Here is a 26732-nt window from a genome sequence, read left to right as displayed (position 1 = left end):
TATCTAATAATTTAAATTCTCTTGCATTTATATTGCAGTACAATATTTTCAGTATCTTTGTCTAGTGGTAATTTATCAACCACCTCAGTTTTTACACCTGTATTACTAGTGTGTGCATGCTCAGTTATGTCCAACTCTTTGAGACCGCATGGACTACAGCCTACAAGGTTCCTCTGTCCATGGGATTTTCCAAGCAAGAATACTGGATTGGGTTGCTATTTCCTTCTCCAGGGAATCCCCCCAATCCAGGGATAGAACCTATATCTCCTGCATTGTCACGTGGATTCTTTACCACTGAGCCTCCACGGAAGCCCCAGGTATATTACTACTAAATCTTATTTAAAAGTCAGATCGAGTATGCTACACAGCATACTGTCAACTTAAATTTTTTTCTTTCCTATATGTGCAAATTCAAAACTTATTCCAGCAATTCACCACTGATCTGAAACCTTTCTTTCTGGCCTCCTCCTAACTCATGCAACTTAGAAATAACTGACAGTTTGTTTAACTTAAAAGCAAATTGCTGTTTTATTCAACAGTATCTTATTTATTTTCTTGGTAATACAAATCACAGTTGTAAATATGTGTCTATCTCCCCTACTAAATTGTAAATAACATATATTATGCCACCTATCGTCAGCTTCTTACCTGTCTCCTGTATTCTTGGTTTTACTTTATTCAAATCTCCAGGAGCCTCACCAAGATTTTCTGCTAGTATTCCAAATAAAAGATTAAGATCTTCTTGATTTAGATTAACCTGTGAAATACAATGTTCCAAGAAAAGATAATTTCATTTTTAATGAAACAATTCTAATACAGAAAATAAATCCTTAGTAACAAAACACTAAGAACCAAATAATCTTAATGCTGACTAAAAAATTATATACTCACTATACACTCAAGTATTTCACTACTTATTTCATGTTGAAAATCTCATTTTCAAAGACAAGACAGTGTCTGAGAAAAACAGTATGATTTATGAGTCAGTATTAGTTTCATCTACTTAATATGATTCTCAGTGAAAGTTAATAATGATTAAAGAAATCAGATCACCTTTTTTTAAGAAGTTAATTTTGGAACATAGGTGCTACTATGCACACATAAATGCTATTTTTTAAACAGTAACAATTTCAATGTAATAGAAAGGCCATCTTCAATATAAAAATAGGGTTCATTCAATGCTGTAATTATCTAATGGGTACTTAGATATCCCTAAAATAAAAGGTTGTGTATATAATATATAGAAGAAATAGAATTATAATATACTGATACTAATAATTTACAAGTAGATCTCTGCTAATGTGTACATATAACAAACTTAAAAGCTAAAGAACACTCAACTAAAGATTAAATTCTACTAAAAACAATGAAGATACTGTTGGACAATATCACACTTGAAATTTTTCTTACAACAATCAGTAAAAAAAAAAAGTTCACATTTCATTTGGATTTATAATTAGAAAATCTTCAGAGTCTCAACTTTCAATAACAAGGTTTTTTCCACTCATATACTCACATTCATTGACTCAAGATGTCCTTTAATTTCCACAACAGGCACCTTGTGGTACCAAGATGCAGCTAGATTCCGATTTACAGAAAACTCCAAGTTAATTGGGTGCAACAGCTGAATATCAGGATGGGAGATTCCTGGCTGGATCACTGTCCTAAAGGGAAATATAATTGATATATATGCATAACCATAGGGGCAAATGCAACATATCATTTAAAAAAACATAAAGTCCAAAGTTGTTGCTCTAAATGCAGATTTGAAACACGATGCTGTTTTAGTGTTTTCTAAACTTGATTTATAGTTAATCTACAATGCACCAGCACAAACAGATTAAAATACAGCTGACCTTTGGACAACACAGTCAAAGGGGTCGTAAAGAGTCGGACATGACTGAGCGACTTCACTTTCATTTTCACTTTTGAACAACACAGGGCGGCTGGGTGGTGGGGGCGGTGGGGGCTAGTGGTGACAACCCTCCATGAAATCATGTAACTTATACTTTGGCCTCCATATTCTGGTTCCTCTGTATATGCATTTCCTTCACAACTGTGGCTCCAAACAACCATGGACTGTTAATACTGCATTATTTACCACTGGGAAAAAAAATCTGCTTATAAGCAGAATCATGCAGTTCAAACCCATGTTGTTCAAGGGTCAACTGTATATGATATACAATTAGCCTTTAAGAAAACTTTTTTTCTTTAAACAGAAGATAGATGACAGTAATTTTTAAAAAGAAACTGATATCACTGACAATATGGGGAATTATCAATATAGTTGTTCATACTCTGGTATAGAGACTAGAGGAAAAAATAGCAAGATGAAAAGCAAGCTATTTCTAAGTTTATAAAGCTCTTCACTAGGATTCTTTTCCTGCCTTATAATCATTGCTTTTTTACTCAAGATAATTAAATATCCTTGGATGGGGTAGAAAGTGATTTTAAAATGAATGGGACACACACAAACAAAAAAAAGGAATGGACACATTTTCAAATGTCCTCTGGTGTGAGCCCAAGAGATACATCATAACTTACACAGCATTCCTGCCAAAAATGTATAAGCTCAATTAAATCATGAGAAATCACTCAGACAAAACTGAGACTCATTCCATGAAACAACTAGACTATACTCTTCAAAACTGTCATCATCACGAAAAACAAAGAAAAGCTAAAAAAAAAAAAAAAAAACCAACAACAACAAAGAAAAGCTAAAGAACTATTACAGAATAAATATCTACCAGTACAGAAATCCCCCTCACTAGTACAAAATACAATTTGATGACACATGTTACCAGGGACTGAAGGGCAAATTCTTGGCCCAACTGGTAAAATCTGAATATTGAATGCATGGGCTATGTGCTCTGCCCATGGGATTTCCCAGGCAAGAATACTGGAGTGGGCTGTCACGCCCTCCCTCCAGGGGATCTTCCTGACCCAACCTGCAACTCCTGCCTGCACTGCAGGCGGATTCCTTACCACTGAGACAGTGGGGAAGCCCTATAGTACCCATATTGGGTACCCATAAACTTCCAGAATTTGCTAACTGTGTGATTATGTAAGAAGATTAAAGTCCTTGCTCTTAGGAGACACATGCTAAAGCATATAGGGGCAAAGGATAAGATATCTATTCTCAAATAGTTTAGCAAAAAATGTTTTAACTTCCAGTTATGAAACAAACCTTGGGGATGTAATGTATAGGATGGTGACTATAGTCAATATCACTATATCATATATTTGAAAGTTGCTAAGAGAGCAGATCTTGAAAGTTCTCATAACAACAAAAAATTTCTGGAATATGTGTGTTGACAAATGTTAACTAGACTTACTGTGGTGACCATTTTGCAATACATACAAATATCAAATTGCTATGCTGCATATCTGAAACTAATATAATATTATCTGCCAACTGTATCTCAATAAAAATAAAATTTTTAACTTTAACATATTTTAAATAATATAAGTATATACACAGAATTAAAGCAAAGGTAAACAACTGGTGAATCCAGGTGAAGGATTGTATGTGAACTCACAGTATTACTTTTGCAATCTGTCTGCAGGCTTGAGATTTTTCAAAATAAAAAGTTGATTTAAAAGACTTCCCCTGTGGTCCAGTGGTTAAGAATGCAGATTCACTGCATGAACCCATGCAATGGGACATGGGTTCAATCCCTGGTCAGGGATCGAGGATCCCACACGCCTTGGAGCAACTAAGCCTGTGCACCACAATCAGAGAGCCTACGCACTTCAAAGAAAGTCCCGTGTGACGCAACAAAGAACCCTCGTGACACAACTAAGACACAACACAGCCAAAAGATAAATAAATATTTTAAAATAACTGATTTAAGATACTGCTCTGTGCAACGCAAGTATGTTGAGTGTGAATTTCAACAGTCATAAAACGTCACAGACAATATTAAATAACACTTGAATACATAATTATTGAAAGAGCATTACCTAGAAAGCTTCAGTTCTGTTAGCTGCACATCCATTCTATCAATCACTGGAGGGTCTGCGTAGTTTTCACCAGATACCAGACTGAACTGATTCTGAACTCTGATTAACCCAAGATCAACCACTACTGCATTGGTGGAAATGGAAGACTGTGGGATGACTATAACTGGTGCTTTCAAATCAATATTGATGGAAACACGAAAGCTCCTCTGGGCAAAATCTTTCACGCTTGTGGCGGCCTTTTCTGCAGCCTGAGCAGTAGCTGTGCTCAGAGCCTCTTTCGCTGTCTGGAAATTGTTCAGGAAGTTCTGGAGACACGAAGTAAAAGGAGAAATTCACACAGGAGGACAAGCACATCATTTCTAACACCATCTTCTTTTTATTTATGTGCTAATGTTTTCCCAATAAGTAACTTTCAGTTGAGTTCTATTTTTCTAACATTAGGAAAGAATTACTGACTATCCATCCATATGCATGAGCTACCTGACAACGGCTAATTATAAATAGATAATATAATATATATTATATATTATATCTATTATAATATATATGTACAATATATATATATATAATATCTATAATATCTAATAGATATTATATATCTATTATCTCAGCCATATATATAATATATGGCTGAGAAACAGAGAAAAAAATTATAATAGTTTTTACACTAGAGAATTTAGATTCACTATGTTCCAGCAAAAACAATTTCAGTTGTAGACAATGCCAGACAAAAATCATTAAATGATTTCAACTGTTAAAGAGAGGTTTTGACCTCCACATTAATCCATAAATAACATCAATAATCAAATCAATGCACATCCTAAAATTCAAAGTTTTAAGATTGCAATCATAATTATCAGATTTGTTTAAGTACTTCTAAGTCAAAAAATCTATACATAAATGGTGATTTTACCAGAAGTGACATGAGGAATTTATGGAGATAGACAATCTGAATACAGCCAACATTCAGTGATACCACACCATCCACCTTGGACATGTCAGTATAGGAATCCCCCTCAGTAGCATCCGGATACAAATCCAGGTTAAAATGAAAGACTTCATTTCCCATTATTGACACAGCCTGAAAAGCAGAAATGTGGATGAATAATGACAATGACAAAATAAAATCCCTATTGAAAAGAGCTTATAATCATTATAGAAACATTTTTCTGTCAAAATATATTTCATTAGCATTTAAAAAATATATATATATTTTAAAATAAAATCTCTCATTCACCAAAAAACATTAATGATTTACTGTCACCTACTTTTTTATGAACTGTCTTAGGATCAACATCTGTGACAATAATATTTTCCAGTCTGGCAAATAGTGACTGCTTTCTTGACTGAAGAGAAAGGGAAGAATCGAGTCCTGAAAAGAAGCGTTATTATTTTAATTTCTATAGACACCATAATAAGATCTTAAGATTTTTCTTCTATTGCATAACTTTATTTTATAGGTGCTATTTTTATAAATTTAGCAATGTCTGAACTCCCAATTGATAAGGGCAATATTAGATATTTTTGGTTTAATAAACAATGAAGCATATAAATTCATTAAAAAATAATTATTTGAACTTTCAACCTTGTGAAGAAACTACATTTAGTGCAAATAGATTATCTTAGGATTTTAGTAAACTCTTTATACCTTATATCCAGTCATTTACATGGAGACTATAAAAGTTTCATGAATCAACTTCAGATTAGTAGATGCACTGCCAGTTCAGAAAAAACAAAGAAAAAGCCTAGTTTTCTGGGTTTTAAGGTCTTTAAGAATTGTATTACACATATTTTTTACCTTTACCAGATCCCAAAGAGCTTGTAAAGACAGAGTCAGAGAAAAAAAGCTAGACTCATTTAGCAGCTTTTACCTAAAAGAACATAATGGGCCTTTAGGATTTGTTCTTCATAAGGCTGCTTTGTATTTGCACCAAGATAGAGCATATTCACAGACCTTAAACTGAATTCTGGGTTGACACTTAGCTCAGCTTACCAAGAGCATCCCTACACTGACACTAGTATTCCTTTCACCTCTGAGACAACTCTCGTGTGCGCGTGCTCAGTGACTCAGCTGTGTCTGACTCATCGTGACCCCATGGACTGCAGGGCACCAGGCTCCTCGTCCATGGGATTCTCCGGCAAGAATACTGGAGAGGGTTGCCATTTTCTTCTCCAGAGACAACTCTCAAAAAGATCCAAATCACCAGTATATGTGGTTCAGCTCTTGAAGAGTTAAAAAGAAAGTATGCAGTCCAATTATGTCATAAAACAAGCCAGCTTTCAAAGCTCAGAGGCTTCCATCTGTGTATATGCTTTAGCACTGCAAAAGAAAGCTTATCTTTTCAACAATTTTTAAGATCATGAGAACTTTTACCTTGAATCTTGATTTCAGCAATGTTGTTCTTCTCATCGCAAACAACAACACAGAAAGCGTTCAACTTGGCAAACAGCCTGAAGTGAATAATGTCACTGTCTTTAGAGCATACAATCACTGCAAACAAACAAAGCAACTCATCACAGTGGGAATCTAGGAGTACATATTCTGTGCAGAATCACAGAATTCTCAAGTTCTTAAAGATTTCAAACACTTTTTCACTTTATATATTCTGCAGTTTGCATTTGCAATAGTCAGGTGTTACTTTTATAATGAAAAAGCAAGAAAACATTTAAATAAATATAAAGACACTGAAACTCAAAGAAGCTAAATAATGTGCCTATGGTCCCATAGTTTAAGTAGCAGAGTCAGGATTTAAACTGAGTTCTTTATGATTCAAAAGCTGGGCTCTGTTCCAATTCAATGATATCCTTCTACCCTGGCCCTCGTGTCTCTGGGTCTTGATTTCCTTATCTGCAAATATTAGATATGATTAATCCTCTATGGAGCCCATTCAAGAGACACTAAGAGAGGGGGAAGAGCTCAAAATCAACACAGGTCCTCTTCCCTTAGTCCCTTCATAAAGGCATCGCCCATCAACAACAAAGTAAGTACAGAAACAGACATTAAAAAAACAGTATTAATCACATTTATCTAACATATCAGGCACCCACATATGACTCAGTTTGAAGAAAAGAACAAAAGGAGGGGAAATGGCATATAAATGACTAACTAGATGGTCTCTAAGATTCATTTGGCTCTACAATTCTACAACCCTTTCTAGCAGGAAACAAACTGTTTTTCATACCCTTCTGCAGAGCTGAATTTTTTTGCTGCTTTTCAGGAGAAACCTGTATGTCCTTGGTATCACTCATGTTTTGGCCATCTGATGGAATAATGGTTGTCAGGTAGTTAATAGAAGAGAGAAGAGCTTGTGTATGCAGCAACAGATTTAAAGATGAAAAAGCCACCTAGAAATATTTTAGAAAGAAAATTACTTTCCCAGGCCAGCTGCACCAGTAGTCTCTATACGATGAATGCACAAGGCTCCTAACTAGGTTTACATCACTGCCTTATACTGCTTGGAAGGAAGAAAGAAGAAAGGAAGACTTACAACCCACAGTCCTTAAATAGGGACTATATGCAGAATAAATTACACCTAATACATTCTGGGGATCAAGGTAACCTAATTACTCCACTCCCCAAGCCTAATTATCATAGAGCAGATAATCTGCCAGTAATGGTCATTCTAATATTCAACATATACATGGCTTTTTGAATCTCCAGTGACTGTTTATTATGATTATATAAAATATGTTAGCACATGAAACTCCAGAATCACCATGTGTTACCCCTATGTCAAGAAATTATTTCAAATGTGATATGCATGAGATTTAAATATAAAAAATGCAATTAAGAGTGACTCAGTCACTAATCTTCTACCACAATTATGATCTTATCATTAAAAAAATACATAACTCATAGGAAAAAATATATTTTTTAAAACAAGAACTCCAGAAAGCTAAAATAGAACACAAACTGCTTCAAAGAATATATGATTTTCTAAAAGCAAATTGATTGTTTTTTAATTTATTTGGCTCTACCAGGTCTTAGCTGTGGCATGCAGGGTATCTAGCTCCCTAACCAGGGATCAAACCCAACCCCCTGCATTGGGAGCAGGGAGTCTTAACCACTGGACCATCAGGGAAATCCCAAAGTGAAATTTTTTTTTTTAAACTCACTTTTTTTCAAAAGAATTTGTTTTCATTGCTTCAAAACACTAAGTGGACATAACAATTATTAAAAGGAAGAATCAATATTTAATAGATTCTCCCACATCTCCAAGATATAATCTGAAGCTCATTTCTCTCATTTTCTTTTTAATGTTTCCTAAAACTAGATTTTGCCTCTTCTTCCTCTATTTGAGTACTTTAGTGTCGCTCCAGAGTACTCAACCTCTCTCCTTGTATTTCACATTCTTTCTGAGCCCTGCATTAAATGATAGCATCTGGCTTGTTCAGAATCCTGTTGGTTCTTTGTCAGTTAGAGTTCCCTTAGCTACAGCATTCCCTCCTTTAGAAATAATCTGGATGTGATACAGTGAGTTAAAATAAGAGCATTATTATCCTGAATCATAAACAGAATATGAAAGACATTTATGAGGTTAATTTATAACTTTTAATGCTTCCTCAAAGGATACTTAAGACTTCCAGAGTAGGTTATTTCCAAATAGGATGTATTCTTTTAATAGAATTTCTTACCTTAAATGTTTGTTCAGTTTTTTCAAAGGTAGTTTGAAAACTGGGTCCATTCTTATCAGCCTAAAAAAAAAAAAGTTCTAAGGAAGGAATTTAAGACCAAAGTAAACAAATCACTTACTTATAATCATCAATTTATTTATATTCAGTTGCAACTGTATTTTTAATACATTATAATTTAATTATCACTATTTTAAAGTTACATCCAAATCTACTTATTTTAAAAGTACAAATTTGTCCTCCTCCTTCAAACAGAGGAAAGCATGGTATCACTTACTTTTGGGAAACGGCTAGGGATCAGAATGATAAACTATGAAGGCTAGAAGGTTTCAAGGTAGTCTAGCCAATCTATTAGAAAGTGAAACAAAGTGAAAGTTGCTCAGTCATGTCCGACTCTCTGCAACCCCATGGACTACACAGTCCATGGAATTCTCCAGGCAAGAATACTGGAGTGGGTAGCCTTTCCCTTCTCCAAGGGATCTTCCCAACCCAGGGATGGAACCCAGGTCTCCCTCATTGCAGGTGGATTCTTTACCAGCTGAGCCACAAGGGAAGCCCAAGAACACTGGAGTGGGCAGCCTATCCCTTCTCCAGGGGATCTTCCCAACCCAGGGATTAAACCTAGGTCTTCTGCATTGCAGGAGGATTCTTTACCAACTGAGCCACAAGGGAAGCCCAGCCCATCTATTACCTAATGTTTAAATCCCATTAGAAAGTCTTCAACAAAAGTCCTAAAGTTCTAAAGTCTATTTTAGGATATCTCCAGGAAAAGAAATCTCATTTTCTTAGAAATCAAAACTTTAGAGAACTTTGATTTAATGAGGTTTTCACACCGAATCAAAAACCCATCTCCCATCATAATTACCAACTGGTTCAAGTTCTGTCCCTTGGGAATATATAAATTCAAAGTTTTACCTCCTGTGAGAAGCCTTCTGGCTAGATCAGTATCGCTGCCTCCCCTCTCCCACAGCGCTTTGTGCTCTTCCTTATTAAAGAATCAAACATATTATATTTTAATTGTTTTTTACCTACCTCCCTACTGGTCTACATATTCCTTAAGAATAGAAAATGTTTTTCATCTCTGTATCCCAAATACATAACAAAATTTGAAACAAAAGACATTCAATAAATAGTTATTGAATGATCAAACAGATCAACTCATCTTGAATGAAACTAAATGCCATCAGTTCCTGCAGCATTCTTCATATAACATACTTTTGAGTCCCTTCCAAACCCTGGCAGTTCTCTACTCAATCAAATCCAATTTGACTGCATCCCTTCTGAGGTAGGATACCCAGCCAAATGTCACCTACACAAGCAATGAATGCAGGTAGATGACTGTGCCCCAGAAGATAGGAGAACTTATTTCATCCCAGGCTTCCATCTTTGTAGACAAGAAGTCTGGCTTTGTAAAATCCTAGTCTTGTACTTGAGTGAAAGAGAAAGAAGGTGTACAAAAGGGAAGAGAAACAGTAGATATCCCTGTGATTCAAAGCTATGACACAAAACAACAGCCTTTAATAATCTACTCTCATCTTTTCCCTCCCAGAGGATAGTTTAGAATATTAAAATAAATATATAAACATTGTATGACCCTTACCTTAATGTACTCCACTTTTAAAAGATCTAACCCAGGTTTGTCAGAAGAGCTAATCAAGTGAAGTGGCTTCTTTTTAGATCCTGGATTAAGGAAAAAGAAAAAAAAGAAAAGTACTTCAAATAAACTGGTAACAGGTACTATCAGATGTCCTCTATACCCTCATGGAAATATACCAGTCACTGCCTCCAGAAGCCAGGGAAGGAGACGTGATTTATCCACTGTTTTATCCATCTTTTATTATTTGCAGTCTTATAACTCCTGTTTATGAGATAGCTCAGAATTTTCCACTGGAATAATCTTCTCTAAGGGAAATAATAGCCTAGGAAATTACTGTGGATTCATTCCTTCATTCCTCAAACATCCAATGAGTACACAAGATGTACCCTGGAATGAATAAACCATAAAAGCTACTGAGAGAATTAATTTTATGTCCCATCATTTTAATTTTTATAACCTAATGCTGTTTCTGATATACAAACACTACTGAATTGAAAGAACAAGGGTTTCAATATTATAAGATGAGACAAAAATTCTAAGTTTGCCATTCATAAAATGCATAATCTTGAGTAAGCCACTTAATCTCTCTCTATTTAACCTTCCTTTGTTTGTAAAATGGGAGTAATATGCCCTATATAATGGGGATTTATATGGACTCTCTGAGACAGAAGATCATAGGAGTTAAGAATCCAGACCCCAGACCAGATTTCTAGGGTTTTTAATCATGGTTCAGCCACTAACTGTCAGTGTAATCTTGGGTAAATTATGTAAGCAATTTACAACTTCATTTTCTCTTGTGTAAGCTAGAGATAATACCATTGCCTATCTCATAGCATTGCTATAAGGGTTAAATGTGTTAATATTTATAAGATGCTTAGAACAGTTCTATTATTTATTATAATTATTACTAAGTAAATATAAGTGTTTCATATACTCAAAAGTGATACTAAAGCTGTTATTGTCTATTATTTCTGTTTTTATGGCTATTACCTTGAATTTCATGGTAATCCAAGCTGATTTTCTTTAAATAAGATACCGCAGTTAAATCAAATGTTCTCATTGTAGCCTCTGTTCCTAACTGAGTAACATTAAACACTAGAATTGTATCTTCTTCCTTCTGTTGTTTGGTAAATTCCAGAATTACCTAAAACAATCAGGACAGCCAAAGAAAGTACTTTGAATCATACTTAAAAAAAACACAAATTCTTTCTTCATATATATCATCAAGACAATAGTAGAAACTTTGCTTACACTCTTCTATTACCATCAAGCTATTTACCATAATCGGATGTTATCATCTTAAGCTATATAATTGAGAATATAACTACATCTATCTAGAAATTGTGACGAAATTTTATAACCTTATCAATTTACTCTTTTAATTTAGTAATAATAGAACTACATGAATTCTTCCTTAATATGATTTTCTAAAACCTATACATCAAAATTAAAAGTCATGTTTGGTGATAAAAGAATCATCTCCATTAATGTAAAAAGACAAGAATGTTTACTATTACACTGCTATTCAGATTTACTGCAGAAACGACAGTATATTTAGCCAACAAAAATAAAACATATGTTTTTAAAAACATGCAAGCTCTTTGATCTCCATCAAGAGATGGAGGTCTTTGTCCCCTCCCTTAGAATTTGAGCAGGGTTATAACTGCTTCAATCAATAAGAGTACAGAGTACTGTAAGGATTTCCAAAGTCAAAAAGGCCATGAAACATCAACCTAGGCTTTCTCATTCTGGGGGAAGCTAGTTGCCAGATAAAAAGTTCAACTACCCTGAAGCTGCCATACTCAGGAGGCCAAGAGTTGGCACTGTGGTCAACAATCCCAGCTGAGCCCCTAATCAAGATGCAGGATCGACTGCCAGCTCATGAATGAGCCATCTCTGAGGCCCTCTGAGTGTTCATTCAGGTCACTGCTACTCCAATGAAATCTGACTAAAGCACATGAAAGACCACATGCAAAAATTACTAAATGGGCTCTTCCAGAATTCCCAACCGACAAAATTGTTAGCAAGATAAAATGTAAATATATATCTAAGAAAAAATCAAGAGTGTCAACTGAAAAACAGAAACAGTAAAACAGTCCTGTAAGATAATACATAATTGAGATACAAAAATAAATTTCAAACATATCAGTAATTTAAATCAAAGCATTCAAATCATATAACAATAAATAAAGTCATGGGAAAATACTTTTGTTATTGTTCAGCTGCTCAGTCATGTCCAATTCTGTGTGACCCCATGGACTGCAACACACCAGGCTTCCCCTTTCTACACTATCTCCCAGAGTTTGCTCAAACTCATGTCTATTGAGGTAATGATGCCATCCAACCATCTCACCCTCTGTCTCCCCCTTCTCCTCCTGCACTAAATCTTTACAGCATCAGGGTCTTTTCCAATGAGTCAGCTCTTCACATCAAGTGGCCAAAGTACTGGAGCTCCAGTTTCAGCATCAGTCCTTCAAATGAATATTCCAATGAATATTCAGGAAATAAGTACTTCTTTTAGGATTGACTGGTTTGCTCTCCTTGCTGTCCAAAGGACTCTCAAGAGTCTTCTCCAGCACAACAGTTCAAAAGCATCAATTCTGTGGCACTTAGCCTTCCTTATGGTCTAACTCTCACATCCATACATGGCTACTGGAAAAACCACAGCTTTGACTAGATGGACCTTCATCAGCAAAGTGATATTTCTGATTGTTTAATACACTGTCAAGGTTTGTCATAGCTTCTCTTCCAAGGAGCAAGCGTCTTTTAATTTCATGGCTACATTCACTGTCCACACTGATTTTGGAGCCGAGGAACATGAGCTGATTCCATTGTTCCACCATCCATTTGTCATGAAGTGATGGGACCAGATGCCATGATCTTAGTTTTCTGAATGCTGAGCTTTAAGACAGGTTTTATACTTTCCTCTTTCACCTTCATCAGGAAGGTCTTTAGTTCCTCTTTACTTTCTGCCATTAGGGTGGTGTCATCTGCATATCTGAGGTTTTTAATATTTCTCCCAGCAATCTTGATCCCAGTTTCTGCTTCATCCAGCCCAGCATTTCTCACGATGTACTCTGCATATAAGTTAAATAAGCAGGGTGGCAACATACAGCCTTGACGTACTCCTTTCCTAATTTGGAACCAACCCTTTGTTCCATGTTCATGTTGCTTCTTGACCTGAATACAGGTTTCTCAGGAACCAGGTAAGGTGATCTGGTATTCCCATCTCTTGAAGAATTTTCCAGTTTGTTGTGATCCACACAGTCAAAGGCTTCAGCATAGTCAATGAAACAAAAATAGATGTTTTTCTGGAATTCCCTTGCTTTTTCTATGATCCAACAAATGTTGGCAATTTGGTCTCTGGTTTCTCTGCGCTTTCTAAATCTAGCTTGTACATCTGGAAGTTCTTGGTTCACATACTATTGAAGCCTAGCTTGAAGGATTTTGAGCATTACCCTGCTAGCATGTGAAATGAGCACAACTATGTGGCAGTTTGGAAATTCTCTGGCGTTGCCCTTCTTTGGGACTAAAATGCTAAACACATCCTAAAGCTAGAATATAAAGAAAAAATTTTGATAAATTTCACTATATAAATATTTTAAAATTTGGAACGGCAAAAAAAAAGGTCAAATTGGAAAAAATATTTCAAATAGCACTATTTTTTCTTAGATGATTTTGACTGCTTATCACTTTAGTTCATTAATTCAATACTTTAAAAAATATTTATTAAACTTCATCTTCCATGTATAAGAGAGTGCCAGCCAATTAGAACATCAAGATAACCGGACAGACAAGGTCCTTGTCTTCATGACGCTTACATTCTAGGGACGTTAGGGGAAAGCAAAGGTTACTCTGTGTTGGGTGGTCAGGCCTTTCTAGTAAGTTAGCACTTCTGAAGGAAGTAAAGAATCAAATCATATAGGAAAAGAGTTTTCCAGGCAAAGGAAGCAGCAAGCACAGAGAATATGTGCTGGTGCATATAAGAAAGAAAAAAAGCAAGCATAAGCTCCACATGGCAAGAAAATTTGCTCACTGCTGTAGCTCTATTATTTAAAATGATGCCTGGTACTTGATGATATTGATAAATATTTATGGAGGGAATGAATGAAATGTGGCTGGAGCAGAATGAGCAAGGCAGAAGAGAACTGCAGATGAGCAGTTCTCTCAAGCAGATGAGTAAGCCAAAGAAGTCACATGGTGTGACTTACAGATCATGTAAAACACTGTAGCCATGGGAAGAATTCAGCCCTTTACTGTGAGTGGGATGGAAAGCCTGTATCGGGTATGAGCAAAGCATGGCATGATCTGACTTTCCCTATCAAAGGATCACGCCAGGTAATGTGCAGAGAACAGAGTACATGGTAGAAGCAGAGAGACAGTTAAGAGCCTTGTGCAATAGTCCAAGCAAGAGATGATGATGACTTGGGCTTTGCAAAAGCAATGGAACAGAAGGGAAATCATTTGACAATCTTTTGAAGTAAAGTCAAGGGGTTGCCTAATATGTTAGATGGAAATATGAGAGACAGGTAAGTCAAAGAAGGTTAAACACAGAGAACACATCTTTCTTTAAACAAATCCCCATAATACTCAGGTATAAAGCAGTCACTAAGAAACATCTCCTTTTCATACCTTTTCTGTTTTATTCCAAAGCAATAAATTTTCATCCAAAATTTCTTAGTACATATAAAAGCAAAGAGGCAAAAACGAAAAACTATTATCTCACTGTGCAGAGGGGAACACTGTCATTTATTTTAAAAAGGTGTGTTTGCATGTGTTTAATTTCTAAATGGAATTATATCCTTGGAACTGTAACCTCTTTTTTTTTCCCCCAAATAAAAATATGCTGTGAACACTGTTCCATGTCAATATTTCCTTTTATTATTACATGACTTAATGACTATAAAACAATGCTGCAAATTTAGGGTGCTTGCATTTTTCTAAATTATAAGAATGAAAATAAACTATATTATTTAGATTAAAAGTTGAAAAAACTGAAGTAAATATGTCACAGAAATTTTCTACAGAAAAGAAAATCCTAATTGAGTCTCAAGAATAGATCAGATATACTGCAGATCACACATATCAAACAACATTTTATTTTCTTAGAAATGTGTGTGTGTGTGTGTGTGTGTGTACACACACATGCATGTGTGTGTGGCAGTAGGGAAGATAGAATACCACATTTTAAATATATTTAATGTTTGGGTCTAGCATGAGACAGTTTAAAGAATATATTTATGGACAAATAAATATACATACCTCTTTAACTTCAAACTTTAGTAGAAGATTAATGAGCTCCTCATTTGGGGCCTCAGGAACTTTTTTTACATCTGACGCTTTCATACTTTTACTAGGCTGTATGTCTTCATCCTCAGCATCAAAATACTCATCATCAGATTCTAAAGGAAGAAAACTGACTTGAGAGAATGTCCATCGAAAACTGCATAGAACACTCAAACTGAAATAGCTCAAAAGCAAACTTCATTTACTAGATACAACCTTCATATTCAGAATCATAATACAGCTTCTTTCTAAGTCCCACAGAATAACTCAACCTGGCATGGGATAATCATATATAAAATCAAACCACCCTTCTATTTCCTTCCTCAACATTTCTGATTGCTTTTCACTTCACCGTATTCCTTCACTTTTCAATAAAATATTTATTGGGTATCATCTATCACATATCAGTCTATACCAGCCACTATGTATACCAGAGTGACCAGGACAGACATTATCCTTGCCTTCATAAAGTTTACATTCCAATTCTAAATCAAAAAAGATCAGTTAGACCAGAGATAAAGAAAAGACTCAAGCAGAGATCAGGGCAAAAATAAAAGGAGCTTATTTAGAATCTTACATACTATCAATCACAAAAACACTTTCATACAAACAAAGAAACTCAGCCATAAATAAAAATAAATGATTTAAAGTCTCACTGTTGGTTAGTAGCACAACTAGAAATAAAAGCAGTCAATTACTACAAGACTTTCACAATTCTTTTGTCAAAATTGTATTTCAGTATACTAATTTATAGATTTTAGTTAATAAAGAACATTTTACTCTCCTTACCTGATTCAATGCCATCCAGCAACAAGGGCGTACCAAGTAGGCCTTTTGTTCTAGTTGATATAATAGGAACTGAGGATACCTAGCAAACACAAAAAGGTTTTTAAACATACTAATTTGCAAATATACATAAATGAGATAAATACTTAAAAAGTAACAAAAGTGAGTGAGAGCTGGAAAGACACGTATACAACACACAAATCTTCCAACAAAGCACACTTTACAATCAACTAACTAATGGTTGGCTGGAGTTTACTTATTATTAAGACTACCACTTGCATTTAAAAGGGCAGAATCATGTATAACTAGTAGGTAAGTTTGCCTATTATTGCATCATTCAGTTGCTGTCTGTTACAATATTAACCCTACATCTTTTTCAAGATTTCTGGGAAATAGTATCAATATTAGTTAGCTATCTAAAATTTCATTTCAAAATATATGGAAGCCCAACACATATTTTATATTATAAAGATCAATTCCAAGTAAAGTGATCTAGGACTTTTAAGCCTAACACATATGAAAATTTTATAATGATCATTATGTTTTGCAACATTTTAAAGAAGATTTCTATGTCTCTAGTTCAGTTCAGTCTCTCAGTCGTGTCTGACTCTTTGTGACCCTATGGACTGCAGTACGCCAGGCTTTCCTGTCCATCACCAAGTCGTGGAGCTTACTCAAACTCATGTCCATCGAGTCAGTCATGCCATCTAAACATCTCATCCTCTGTTGTCCCCTTCTCCTGCCCTCAATCTTTCCCAGAATCAGGGTCTATATAAATGAGTCAATTCTTCTAATCAGGTGGCCAAAGTATTGGGAGTTTCAAGTTCAGTATCAGTCCTTCTTTTGAATATTCAGGACTGATTTCCTTTAGAATGGACTGGCTGGATCTCCTTGCAGTCCAAGGGACTCTCAAGAGTCTTCTCCAACAACACAGTTCAAAAGAATCAATTCTTCAGTGTTCAGCTTTCCTTACAGTCCAACTCTCACACCCATACATGACTACTGTAAAAACCAAAGCTTTGACTAGAAGGACCTTTGTTGGCAAAGTAATGTCTCTGCTTTTTAATATGTGTCTAGGTTGGTCACAACTTTTCTTCCAAGGAGCAAGAACTTTTCTTCCTTTTAATTTTATGGCTGCAATCAATCATCTGCAGTGATTTTGGAGCCCAACAAAATAAAGTATGTCACTCTTTCCATTGTTTCCCATCTACCTGCCATGAAGTGATGGGACCAGATGCCATGATCTTAAGTTTTCTGAATGCTGAGTTTTAAGCCAACTTTTTCACCCTCCTCTTTCATTTTCATCAAGAGGCTCTTTAGTTCTTCAATTTCTGTCATAAGGGTGGTGTCATCTGAATATCTGAGGTTACTGATATTTCTCCCAGCAATCTTGATTCCAGCTTCTGCTTTATCCAGTCTAGCATTTCTCACGATGTACTCTGCATATAAGTTAAACAAGCAGGATGACAATATACAGCCTTGACGTACTCCTTTCCCAACTTGGAACCAGTCTGTGTTCCATGTCCAGTTCTAACTGTTGCTTCTTGACCTGCATACAGACTTCTCAGGAGGCAGGTCAGGTGGTCTGGTATTTCCATCTCTTTCAGAATTTTTCATAGTTTGTTGTGATCCACACGGTCAAAGGCTGGCATAGTCAATAAAGCAGAAGTAGATGTTTTTCTGGAACTCTCTTGCTTTTTCGATGATCCAACAGATGCTGGCAATTTGATCTCTGGCTCCTCTGCCTTTTCTAAATCTAGCCTGAACATCTGGAAGTTCATGGATCACGTACTGTTGAAGCCTGGCTTGGAGAACTTTGAGCTTTACTTTGCTAGCGTGTGAGATGAGTCCAATTGTGCAGCAGTTTGAGCATTCTTTGGCATTACCTTTCTTTGGGACTGGAACGAAAACAGACCTCTTCCAGTCCTGTGGCCACTGCTGAGTTTTCCAAATTTGCTGGCATATTGAGTGCAGCACTCTCACAGCATCATCTTTTATAATTTGAAATAGCTCAACTGGAAGTCCATCACCTCCACTAGCTTTGTTCCTAGTGATGTTTCCTAAGGCCCACTTGACTTCACATCCCAAGATGTGCAGCTCTAGGTGAGTGATCACACCATCGTGGTTATCTGGGTCATGAAGATCTTTTTTATATAGTTCTTCCATGTATTCTTCCCACCTCCTTTTAATACCTTCTGCTTCTCTTAGGTTCATACCATCTCTGTCCTTTATTGCGCCCATTTTTGCATGAAATTTTCCCTTGGTATCTCTAATTTTCCTGAAGTGATCTCTAGTCTTTCCCATTCTATTGTTTTCCTCTATTTCTTTGCACTGATCACTGAGAAAGGCTCTCTTATCTCTCCTTGCTATTCTTTGGAACTCTGCATTCAAATGGGTATATCTTTCCTTTTCTCTTTTGCCTTCCACGTCTTTTCTTCTCTCGGCAATTTGTAAGGCCTCCTTAGACAACCATGTGGTTTCTATGTCTACTTTTACTTAAAACACATTTCCTAAAAGTGAAAAGTATTTTTCCTTTATGTATTTTTGTTTCTGTTATTCCCTACAAGAGACTTTATACCATCACTCCAGAACAGTAGCAACCATAGGCTAGTCTTTATTTACTCAGTGTACACAATCAACTGCAATAAACCTCAAAAATGTATCACATAAATGAAACTGGCCGTAAAGGGTACCGAAAAACAAAACAGGTCACAAAAAGATGAAACAAACTCACCATATAGAAAGATGTAAAGATATTTATAATTTTTATTATCTCCATTTACCTGTTTCTCTGGAGACGGTGCAGATGATTTCTGTGGCAAGGGTATACTGTTAATCAAACATAGCACATCTTTCATCTTCTGGTCAGAAATTCTCACGTGCATCAAAGGAAGCCCTCCAGATACTTTAAATCTAAAAACATAATTAATTAAACTCTAAGGTTTCAAGGTCCAGCTCTTCTATATTATGGAAGAGGGAAGGGAGTGGAGAGATTACCTTGTGGGGTCAAAGTTACCCTGGATATGTTTTAATCTAATTATATTAATGTCTCAACACTGTCAGGGAATAGGAAGTTCTATGCAAACCAAGTTTTGTATCCTTCTTAACCAGCCAAACTATCTTAAGGAAAATTTATTTTTTAGCAAGATATTGTGAACACAAATTGTCTATGTTTTAAAGCCTAAAACACTGTACATAACTTATTTGCTGGTGTTAAAGATTTGTCATTGTAAACATCAAAGAGTACCCACCCCATCATTTTCTACCTCCTCACCTCCCTTTAATTAATTTTACAGCATTTGTCAGCACCTGACATAGTGTTAAACTTCCACACAGAAAGAAAACTCTAGGCCCAAGAGGTTTCACTGGCAAATTTTACCCAACGTTTAAGGAGGAAAAAAACACCAGTTCTATACAATTTCCCTCCCTGAGACCTGATACACTGATGTCGAGACAAGAAACTAAAAGCACAGGTCAACAGCCCTCATAAACAGAGATGTAAGGTTTTAACACTTCATGACAAAATTTTAGCAAGCAATTTCAACATTTTAAAAGAAAAAAACATTACTACTAAAGCAGGTTTTATCTCTAGTAATGCATGGCTTGTTTAACATTCAACTGATAAAGAGTACCAATGAACTGATACACTCAAAACAAATAAATCTCAAATCAATTATAATGAAAGAAGTCAAAGAAAAAAAGAACTGAAATTGTAAGATTTTATTTATATAAAACTCCAGAAAACTCCAACAAACTGGGAGTGTCAGAAAGCAGATCAGTGTTTCCTGGAGACCGAGGGGAGAGAAGAGAAGTTGGCAGGAGGGATGTGAGGGAGAGACTATAAAATAGCACGAAGACTTCTGAGGATGAGGGATGTGTTCATAAGCTTGACTGTGGAGATGGTTTCACAGAAAAACACTTACATCAAAACTTATCAAAATGTACGTTTCAAACAGATGCAGCTTACTGAATGTCGATAATACTTCAATAAGACTGTTCTTAAAAAGGCAACAAAAATATCTCATAATTATTTACTTAAATTCAAAATTCAGTTTCTACTTTCCATTCCCTTAGATTATTCTCAAGATTTCTATGGCTTCATAATCAAAAGAGCTTGCAATTTTTAAAATTTTCTTTTTTAATATAGAACCTTGAATTTGATCCATCCAAAAACACACGGTATACATACTGTTGATTCACTTAGCCGCAGAGCAGAAATTAACACAACATTGTAAAGCATCTATATTCCAATAAAAATTAATAAAAAAAAAAAACAGGGATAACCAACTTTTACAGGATGTGAAAGCCCAAATGCTTCTGAAATAAGAGAGGTGATATATAATTCAAATAAACATTTTCTTTAAAATGTATTTCTGCTATAAGACAATCATTATTTTTTGTGCCCTTTAGAAACCTAGCTGTGGTTTATTAAAGTTCAGTCACTGATGCAGAACTATTTCACCTTGTTGATTTTATAATATAAAGGAAACTCATACATTACCTTGCCATTCTAATGTCTTTTTCCACCATTGCTTTGGCCAACTCAACATGAATATCCATGGGTTGCAATATATGCATAGTAGATGGATGCTGAAATCGACACTCCTTCCAGTTTTCATCTTAAAAAAATGTTTACTTAAATGACTATTTTTATTTATTAAATAATTATTTTTAGATTATCAGATGTTCTATGGGAAACTGATCAGAAATAATTTACAAATAAATTCAATGATACTGACTTTTACTTCTTTCAACATACAAGCTAAATGACCTATATTTTTTAACTGACAAAAGTCAAAGACTATGATATAAAAATAATTCTAAATATGTATTTGAAGAATTTTTTAATAACATCTTACATTTTAAAGCTAACAGAGAAAAAAAATCTAGGAATTTACTGCCTTTGATTCCAGAATTAGAGATCAAGACTGGGGAGCTGCAGGAAAAGAAAAAGGAGAAAACGGGGGGAGGGGTCTCTGGCAATTATTCTACAGGAAAAATGAGTTTTATCAAGCAAGATTTTATGACAAGGAAAGTATAATCGTCACTTCTCTTCCAAATAAGAAGGTTCTAAAGATAAACTTCCAATGATTAACAGAACCCTACACATATCTTAATTAATGGCAATAAACTTCTTTTATTACTTATAAATCAAACAATTATTATTAAGTACACACAAAAGAAAAGGCAGCTTTAATGGTCTGTAAAGGTACTTCTCTTCAAGAAATTAATATTCAGGCTCAATCTATAAGACTAAGTACAGCATTATGTATTTATATTTTAATAAATCTCAGCACTCCCACTATAGTATATACTCTGCATATAGAAGCCATGTCTTTCCTCCAATGACCTTCCACAGAGTGATATATACTCAAGGATATTTTGCAAATATTTATTGCTTCTAGATACTAAAGAAGTATAGAGAACCAGCAATCTTCATTTAAGCAGTAGAAAACACCAAAGCTTTTGGAAAATAAGTTCACTACCTTTAAAGATTATATCCATACTTCTCAAGTATCAAATGTAATACTACTCAGATAAAGACTAGGCTGATAGTAAAATATTTTAGAAGTGAAGGCAGCAAGGGAAAACAACCCTGAGACATCCCAAACATACTGGGATAGAGGAATGTGAGCTAAATGCAACTTCTATTTTGTGTTTATGGGAGTTTTACGTCACACTAAAAAAAAAAAAAAAGGCAGTGATTGGACTTAGATACAAACAGTACTAAGGACCCAAAGATGAACAGCCATGTCTCTATTTGAAATTGTGACAAAGATTTTCACTGAGGGGCTCCTATTTGGTTCAGTGACCAACAGCATACATGTTCAAAATGTCATCAGGGATGACATACATGCAAACATACATATCTATTTACTAAAGCTATTCAACATACGGAGAAGGCAGTGGCACCCCACTCCAGTATTCTTGCCTGGAAAATCCCATGAATGGAGGAGCCTCATAGGCTGCAGTCCGTGGGGTGGCTCAGAGCTGGACACGACCGAGGGACTTCACTTTGATTTTTCACTTTCATGCATTGGAGAAGGAAATGGCAGCCCACTCCAGTGTTCTTGCCTGGAGAATCCCAGGGAAGGGGGAGCCTGGTGGGCTGCCGTCTACGGGCTCGCACAGAGTTGAACACGACTGAAGCGACTTAGCATAGCATAGCATTCAACATAATTTCAAGATCCTGAAAACTGAGCAACAGTTTACCTGCTCTTGCAAAGAGTAGCTGTACACTTTTTATTTCAACATCAAACTTGTCATATGCCTTATCCATTATTTCTTCCAGAGATGAATTACTAGTCTTCTGCAAACCTTGATTTTTACTGTTAAGCTAAAATGGAGAGAAAACTTAATTTTTTAACAGAAAAATCTATATATCAATATAAGTTGTTTTCTTAAAGCCTAAATAAAATTAAAATATCGCTCTTAATGAATTCACGCTTTGCTTCAGTTTCTGATAGTTATTAGCAAATATTTTATTCGGAATAGACCATATCAGCATACATCTCTATTATGTTTGGATAATAGGTACTCAGCATGCTGACATTAATTAGAAGATGAGTTACAACAACTCTGTATCTCGAGCTAAACATGCAACAATTTCTGGCTCTCAGGAGTTGTCACCACTTGTGGTTCAAGTTCCCCTACAATTCATCTTAGACTCTCCACCATAAAACAGAAGGTTTCATTCCTTCCTCTCCCCACTACGTAAATGAATAATTAGGCCATTAGAATTCAGCTCCAATCTCAACTTCCTTTTCCCTCTTCCCAAAGAAATCAAGCATCAATTCAGGACAACAGTTTTTGAAATCTTCACTTTTTCTCAGAAGACTGGAATGCTGGGAGGTTCAACATCCAAGCCCTTAGAGTTCTCTTATTCTAACAGTTGTTGTCAGTGATTTAACAAATATATAATCATATTTGCATAATTTTCTATTCTCAAGATATATAAATGAACAAAGAAAACTATGTCATTTGATTTTAGAAACCTAGGAAACGCTTGAAAACTAGAAGTCCATCTTTCTAATTAGGAAAAGACAGCAGTAACCCAGCCTTCAATATCAAATCATCCACCATTTCAGAAAATGTAAGGTTTTTTTTTTTTGAATAGCCATAAAATACACATAAACTACACAATCTATGTTAAGCATGACAAAATGCTTAACAAGAGGTAAGTCTAGGTTTAGTTTGAGTGAACTCTGAGAGAAAAACAGCAAACTCTCTGACAGCTAGCTTCTAAGCTGAGCAAATATGGGCAGGCAGAAATGTATACACACCTACCCGAAAGGTACCAAAATCTAAGATGAGAAGATTTGACTTTTCATGGTGGAAGCCAGTCTGTGGAACTATTAGATAAGAAGGCTTCAGATTTATCCTTAAATCAAGAACTTTTCGGGTTTCAATAATATGTGTAAGTCCTACAAGAAGAAAAAGAAATGACTAAAAACAGCCAAATTTAAATACATTAATATAATCATATTATTAATGAGAAAAAGAATATCACTTTAAAATTATGTTGGTGAAGTTCTTTTCACAGATAAGGCCCTCCACTTGGCATGTTAGTTTCAATTACATGTCATCAATGGGAAACAATCACACTCCATAATACAATAAACCCAACACACCTAGTATTTAGTCAGAGATTGAAAAATTTGTTATTTCTTTAGTTAAGTGGGTTTCCCTGATAGCTCAGTTAGTAAAGAATCTGACTGCAATGCAGGAGACCCGGGTTCAATTCCTGGGTTGGGAAGATCCGCTGGAGAAGGGATAGGCTACCCACTCTTGGAGAAGGGATAGGCTACCCACTCCAGTATTCTTGGGTTTCCCTTGTGGCTCAGCTGGTAAAGAATCTGCCTGTAATGCAAGAGACCTGGGTTCAATCCCTAGGTTGGGAGGATCCCTTGGAGTAGGGAAAGGCTACTCACTGCAGTATCCTGGACTGGAGAATTCCATGGACTGTGTAGTTCACAGGGTCACAAAGAGTGAGATATGACTAAGCGACTTTCACTTTTCACTTTAGTTAAGTAACCAGATATAGTAGGTAACTTGAATATAGAGGCCATGATGCACAAAAGTATGTATCTTTAAAACTCGATTCACATACAGCACGGTGAAAAGTCACTTAAGAACTGAGACAGGGAGCTTTTACATTTCAAATTTACTCTGCAGCACAGGTTCCTAAATTGAACAGCTGACAGAATCATCTATGCCCCGTATCATTCTCTTTCTCATCCAGTCTGGCAGGTATAGTCAAGAAAAAGCTACCTACACTTATTTCAAATGTAGTGTTTACATTAGAAGAGAAAAAAATATTTGAGAGTTGAGATGTTGCTTCTGCATCAAATTCTTTACCTGAAGCAGTTCTCTCTTTAATTTCCTCCAGCTTCATCAATGTAGCTGATGTTATTTGCTCAAGATCCAATCCCCTATTTGACTGAAAGAATTCAACCACTGCATTGATGGTTTTCTGTAAAATCATTGAAAATATAAGCAAATTATACACAGTATTTTCCATATTATAAATTTTAAAGTTACAGTTTAATTCTAATCAAATCTGGCTCTGAACTGAGACGGCACTTCCAAAGATAAGCTACCCTCCTACATCTCGTTCTGGAGGGAAAGAGAATCTGAAAAAAGGTATAGGCCATTTAAGCTTATTGAGAAGGCAACAAAGGTGTGAATATCATTAAGGTGACCTTGAGTATGTTTGGTGGTATCATGTTGATGTGGCAATGGGGTATTACTTCTAGTCTTAGCCACCAGAATGTACACCACAATTGGATTCCCCTGTGCTCTGAAGTTTAGAAAGGAAATAGGAAAACTGTTCTGCCCTTACCTACGTCTAAAACTTCAACTTAAAAATCAGACATTTTGCAAGAAGAATGAGTACTGGGGACTGAATGTACAACAGTGCAAATGTACTTAACACTTCTGAACTATACACTTAAAAAATGACTAAGATGGTAAATTACATGTATTTTACCACAATTTAAATTTTTTAAAAAATCAGAGAAAACACTAAGTTCTGCCTCTTACCCACACTGTGAATTTATTTCCATAACTGTACAGTAAAAATGAGTCAGAGATCTTAAAAAACAAAGTGGGCCAACCAACAAGTGATGGAATAATGAACCACAACCTTCCACGTCTTGGCTAGCTCAAGATGAATTAAGAGAGTCTGAATAAAGATGGAACTATAGATACTGGAGTAAGCCTTTTCAATGAGAAATGACAATGCTTTTTTCTCATGTGATCAGTATCTAAAATTCTTTTATTTGCTCCTAAAGTTCCTTAAATTGGTTACAAACACTGAGAAGAAAGGGAGAATAAGCAAAAAGAAACTGGAATAGAAAGTATATAATTATTTGTGAGTAGTTAGTTGGTATAAAAGGCATAGACTTCTTTAAGAATATATCACCATTTAAAAAAAATTTAACACAAGCATAGGTAGTATACCTTAGAGTAGGGAAAAAAAACTGTAGTATATTCAAAATCAAAATTAACTGCTGGGACTTCCCTGGTGGTCCAGTGGTTAAGACTCCACCTTCCAATGCAGGGACTCTGGTTTGATCCCTGGTCAGGGAACTAAGGTCCTACATGCCACGGAGCAGATAGGCTCACATGTCACAACGAAGATTCCACATGCCGCAACTAAGATCCAATGCAGCCAAATAAATAAATATAAAAAACTAAACACGTACTGCCCTTTAAACAAGAGAAAAGTATCACTAAACGGAGCTGCTAGATAAATAAAGGTTAAATATGAAAAAAGAAAAAACAAGAAACCATTTGTCAGAAGCTTAAGATGTGTTTGATTAAGATTCACTTTCTCCTTGTACTCACAGCATCGTAGATGACCTCCACAGGCTGAGACTGAACCACCAGAGTCTGGTCAGCAGTACCACTTTCTGGATTGGTTTCAAATTCAATTTTAAGCAAGGATGATGCAGTATCGCCAATTGAAGCCACAAGTGATGGTATAATATCTTGTTGTCTTAGACCTGTTATATACCAGTGTTCTAATTTGGCTTCCACTCTACAATCCAATGAGGAAAAAAGAAGTATTACAAATAAGATCCTTTGTAATATAACAGTTTGAAGTACAAATTTCCATTTAAAAAAAGCTCCTTTGAAAATCAGCACCATGTCTATCTCGCAGAGTTGAAGTCCAAACTCCTTAGCCTGGCATTTAACTACCCACGAAATCTGGGATTCTTTTTTTTCCTGATTTGGTTTATTTTTTTGTTCTCCTAATCCTCATGAAAAACCCGCTGTGGCTAGCTTCACAACACTGCAGGACTGTCACATGAATACATGCTATACTCAACTCATGGAACTCATCTCCCTATTTCACATAACCCTAAAGCTGTTCTCCCTCATCCCTGCTTCTGCCGGTCCTTCCAATCAGTTAAGCTAAGTCCCAGTTCTTTGGGACCAGTTATTCCCTTCCACAACTGAGTTT

At 35.6% G+C, this 26732-nt stretch overlaps 1 protein-coding gene across 5 annotated transcripts in view; it reads right to left on the bottom strand.

Moving 5' to 3' along the window:
* The window catches only part of VPS13C (vacuolar protein sorting 13 homolog C), a 169871-nt gene that overhangs the window by 87001 nt on the left and 56138 nt on the right, over positions 1 to 26732 (bottom strand). For 4 of the 5 annotated variants that reach the window (XM_070469192.1, XM_070469193.1, XM_070469190.1 and 1 more), the window contains 18 exons: positions 26114 to 26306; positions 24623 to 24737; positions 23552 to 23688; positions 22478 to 22601; positions 20766 to 20883; positions 19048 to 19177; positions 16268 to 16346; positions 15455 to 15594; positions 11183 to 11336; positions 10196 to 10275; positions 8599 to 8658; positions 7146 to 7308; positions 6338 to 6454; positions 5232 to 5335; positions 4877 to 5044; positions 3964 to 4268; positions 1517 to 1664; positions 649 to 757 (listed from right to left, as the gene is read on the bottom strand). In XM_070469192.1, the coding sequence (XP_070325293.1) occupies positions 649 to 757; positions 1517 to 1664; positions 3964 to 4268; positions 4877 to 5044; positions 5232 to 5335; positions 6338 to 6454; positions 7146 to 7308; positions 8599 to 8658; positions 10196 to 10275; positions 11183 to 11336; positions 15455 to 15594; positions 16268 to 16346; positions 19048 to 19177; positions 20766 to 20883; positions 22478 to 22601; positions 23552 to 23688; positions 24623 to 24737; positions 26114 to 26306 (2444 nt within the window). Of the gene's footprint in view, positions 1 to 648; positions 758 to 1516; positions 1665 to 3963; positions 4269 to 4876; positions 5045 to 5231; positions 5336 to 6337; positions 6455 to 7145; positions 7309 to 8598; positions 8659 to 10195; positions 10276 to 11182; positions 11337 to 15454; positions 15595 to 16267; positions 16347 to 19047; positions 19178 to 20765; positions 20884 to 22477; positions 22602 to 23547; positions 23689 to 24622; positions 24738 to 26113; positions 26307 to 26732 lie in introns of those variants that run through there. The other variant, XM_070469194.1, reaches the window with a different exon arrangement.

This window comes from Odocoileus virginianus, chromosome 6, assembly GCF_023699985.2.
Source record: "Odocoileus virginianus isolate 20LAN1187 ecotype Illinois chromosome 6, Ovbor_1.2, whole genome shotgun sequence".
Lineage (NCBI taxonomy): Eukaryota > Metazoa > Chordata > Mammalia > Artiodactyla > Cervidae > Odocoileus > Odocoileus virginianus.
The sequence above is the reverse complement of the archived record's forward strand: the minus strand, read 5'-3'. Positions and strand labels throughout refer to the sequence as shown.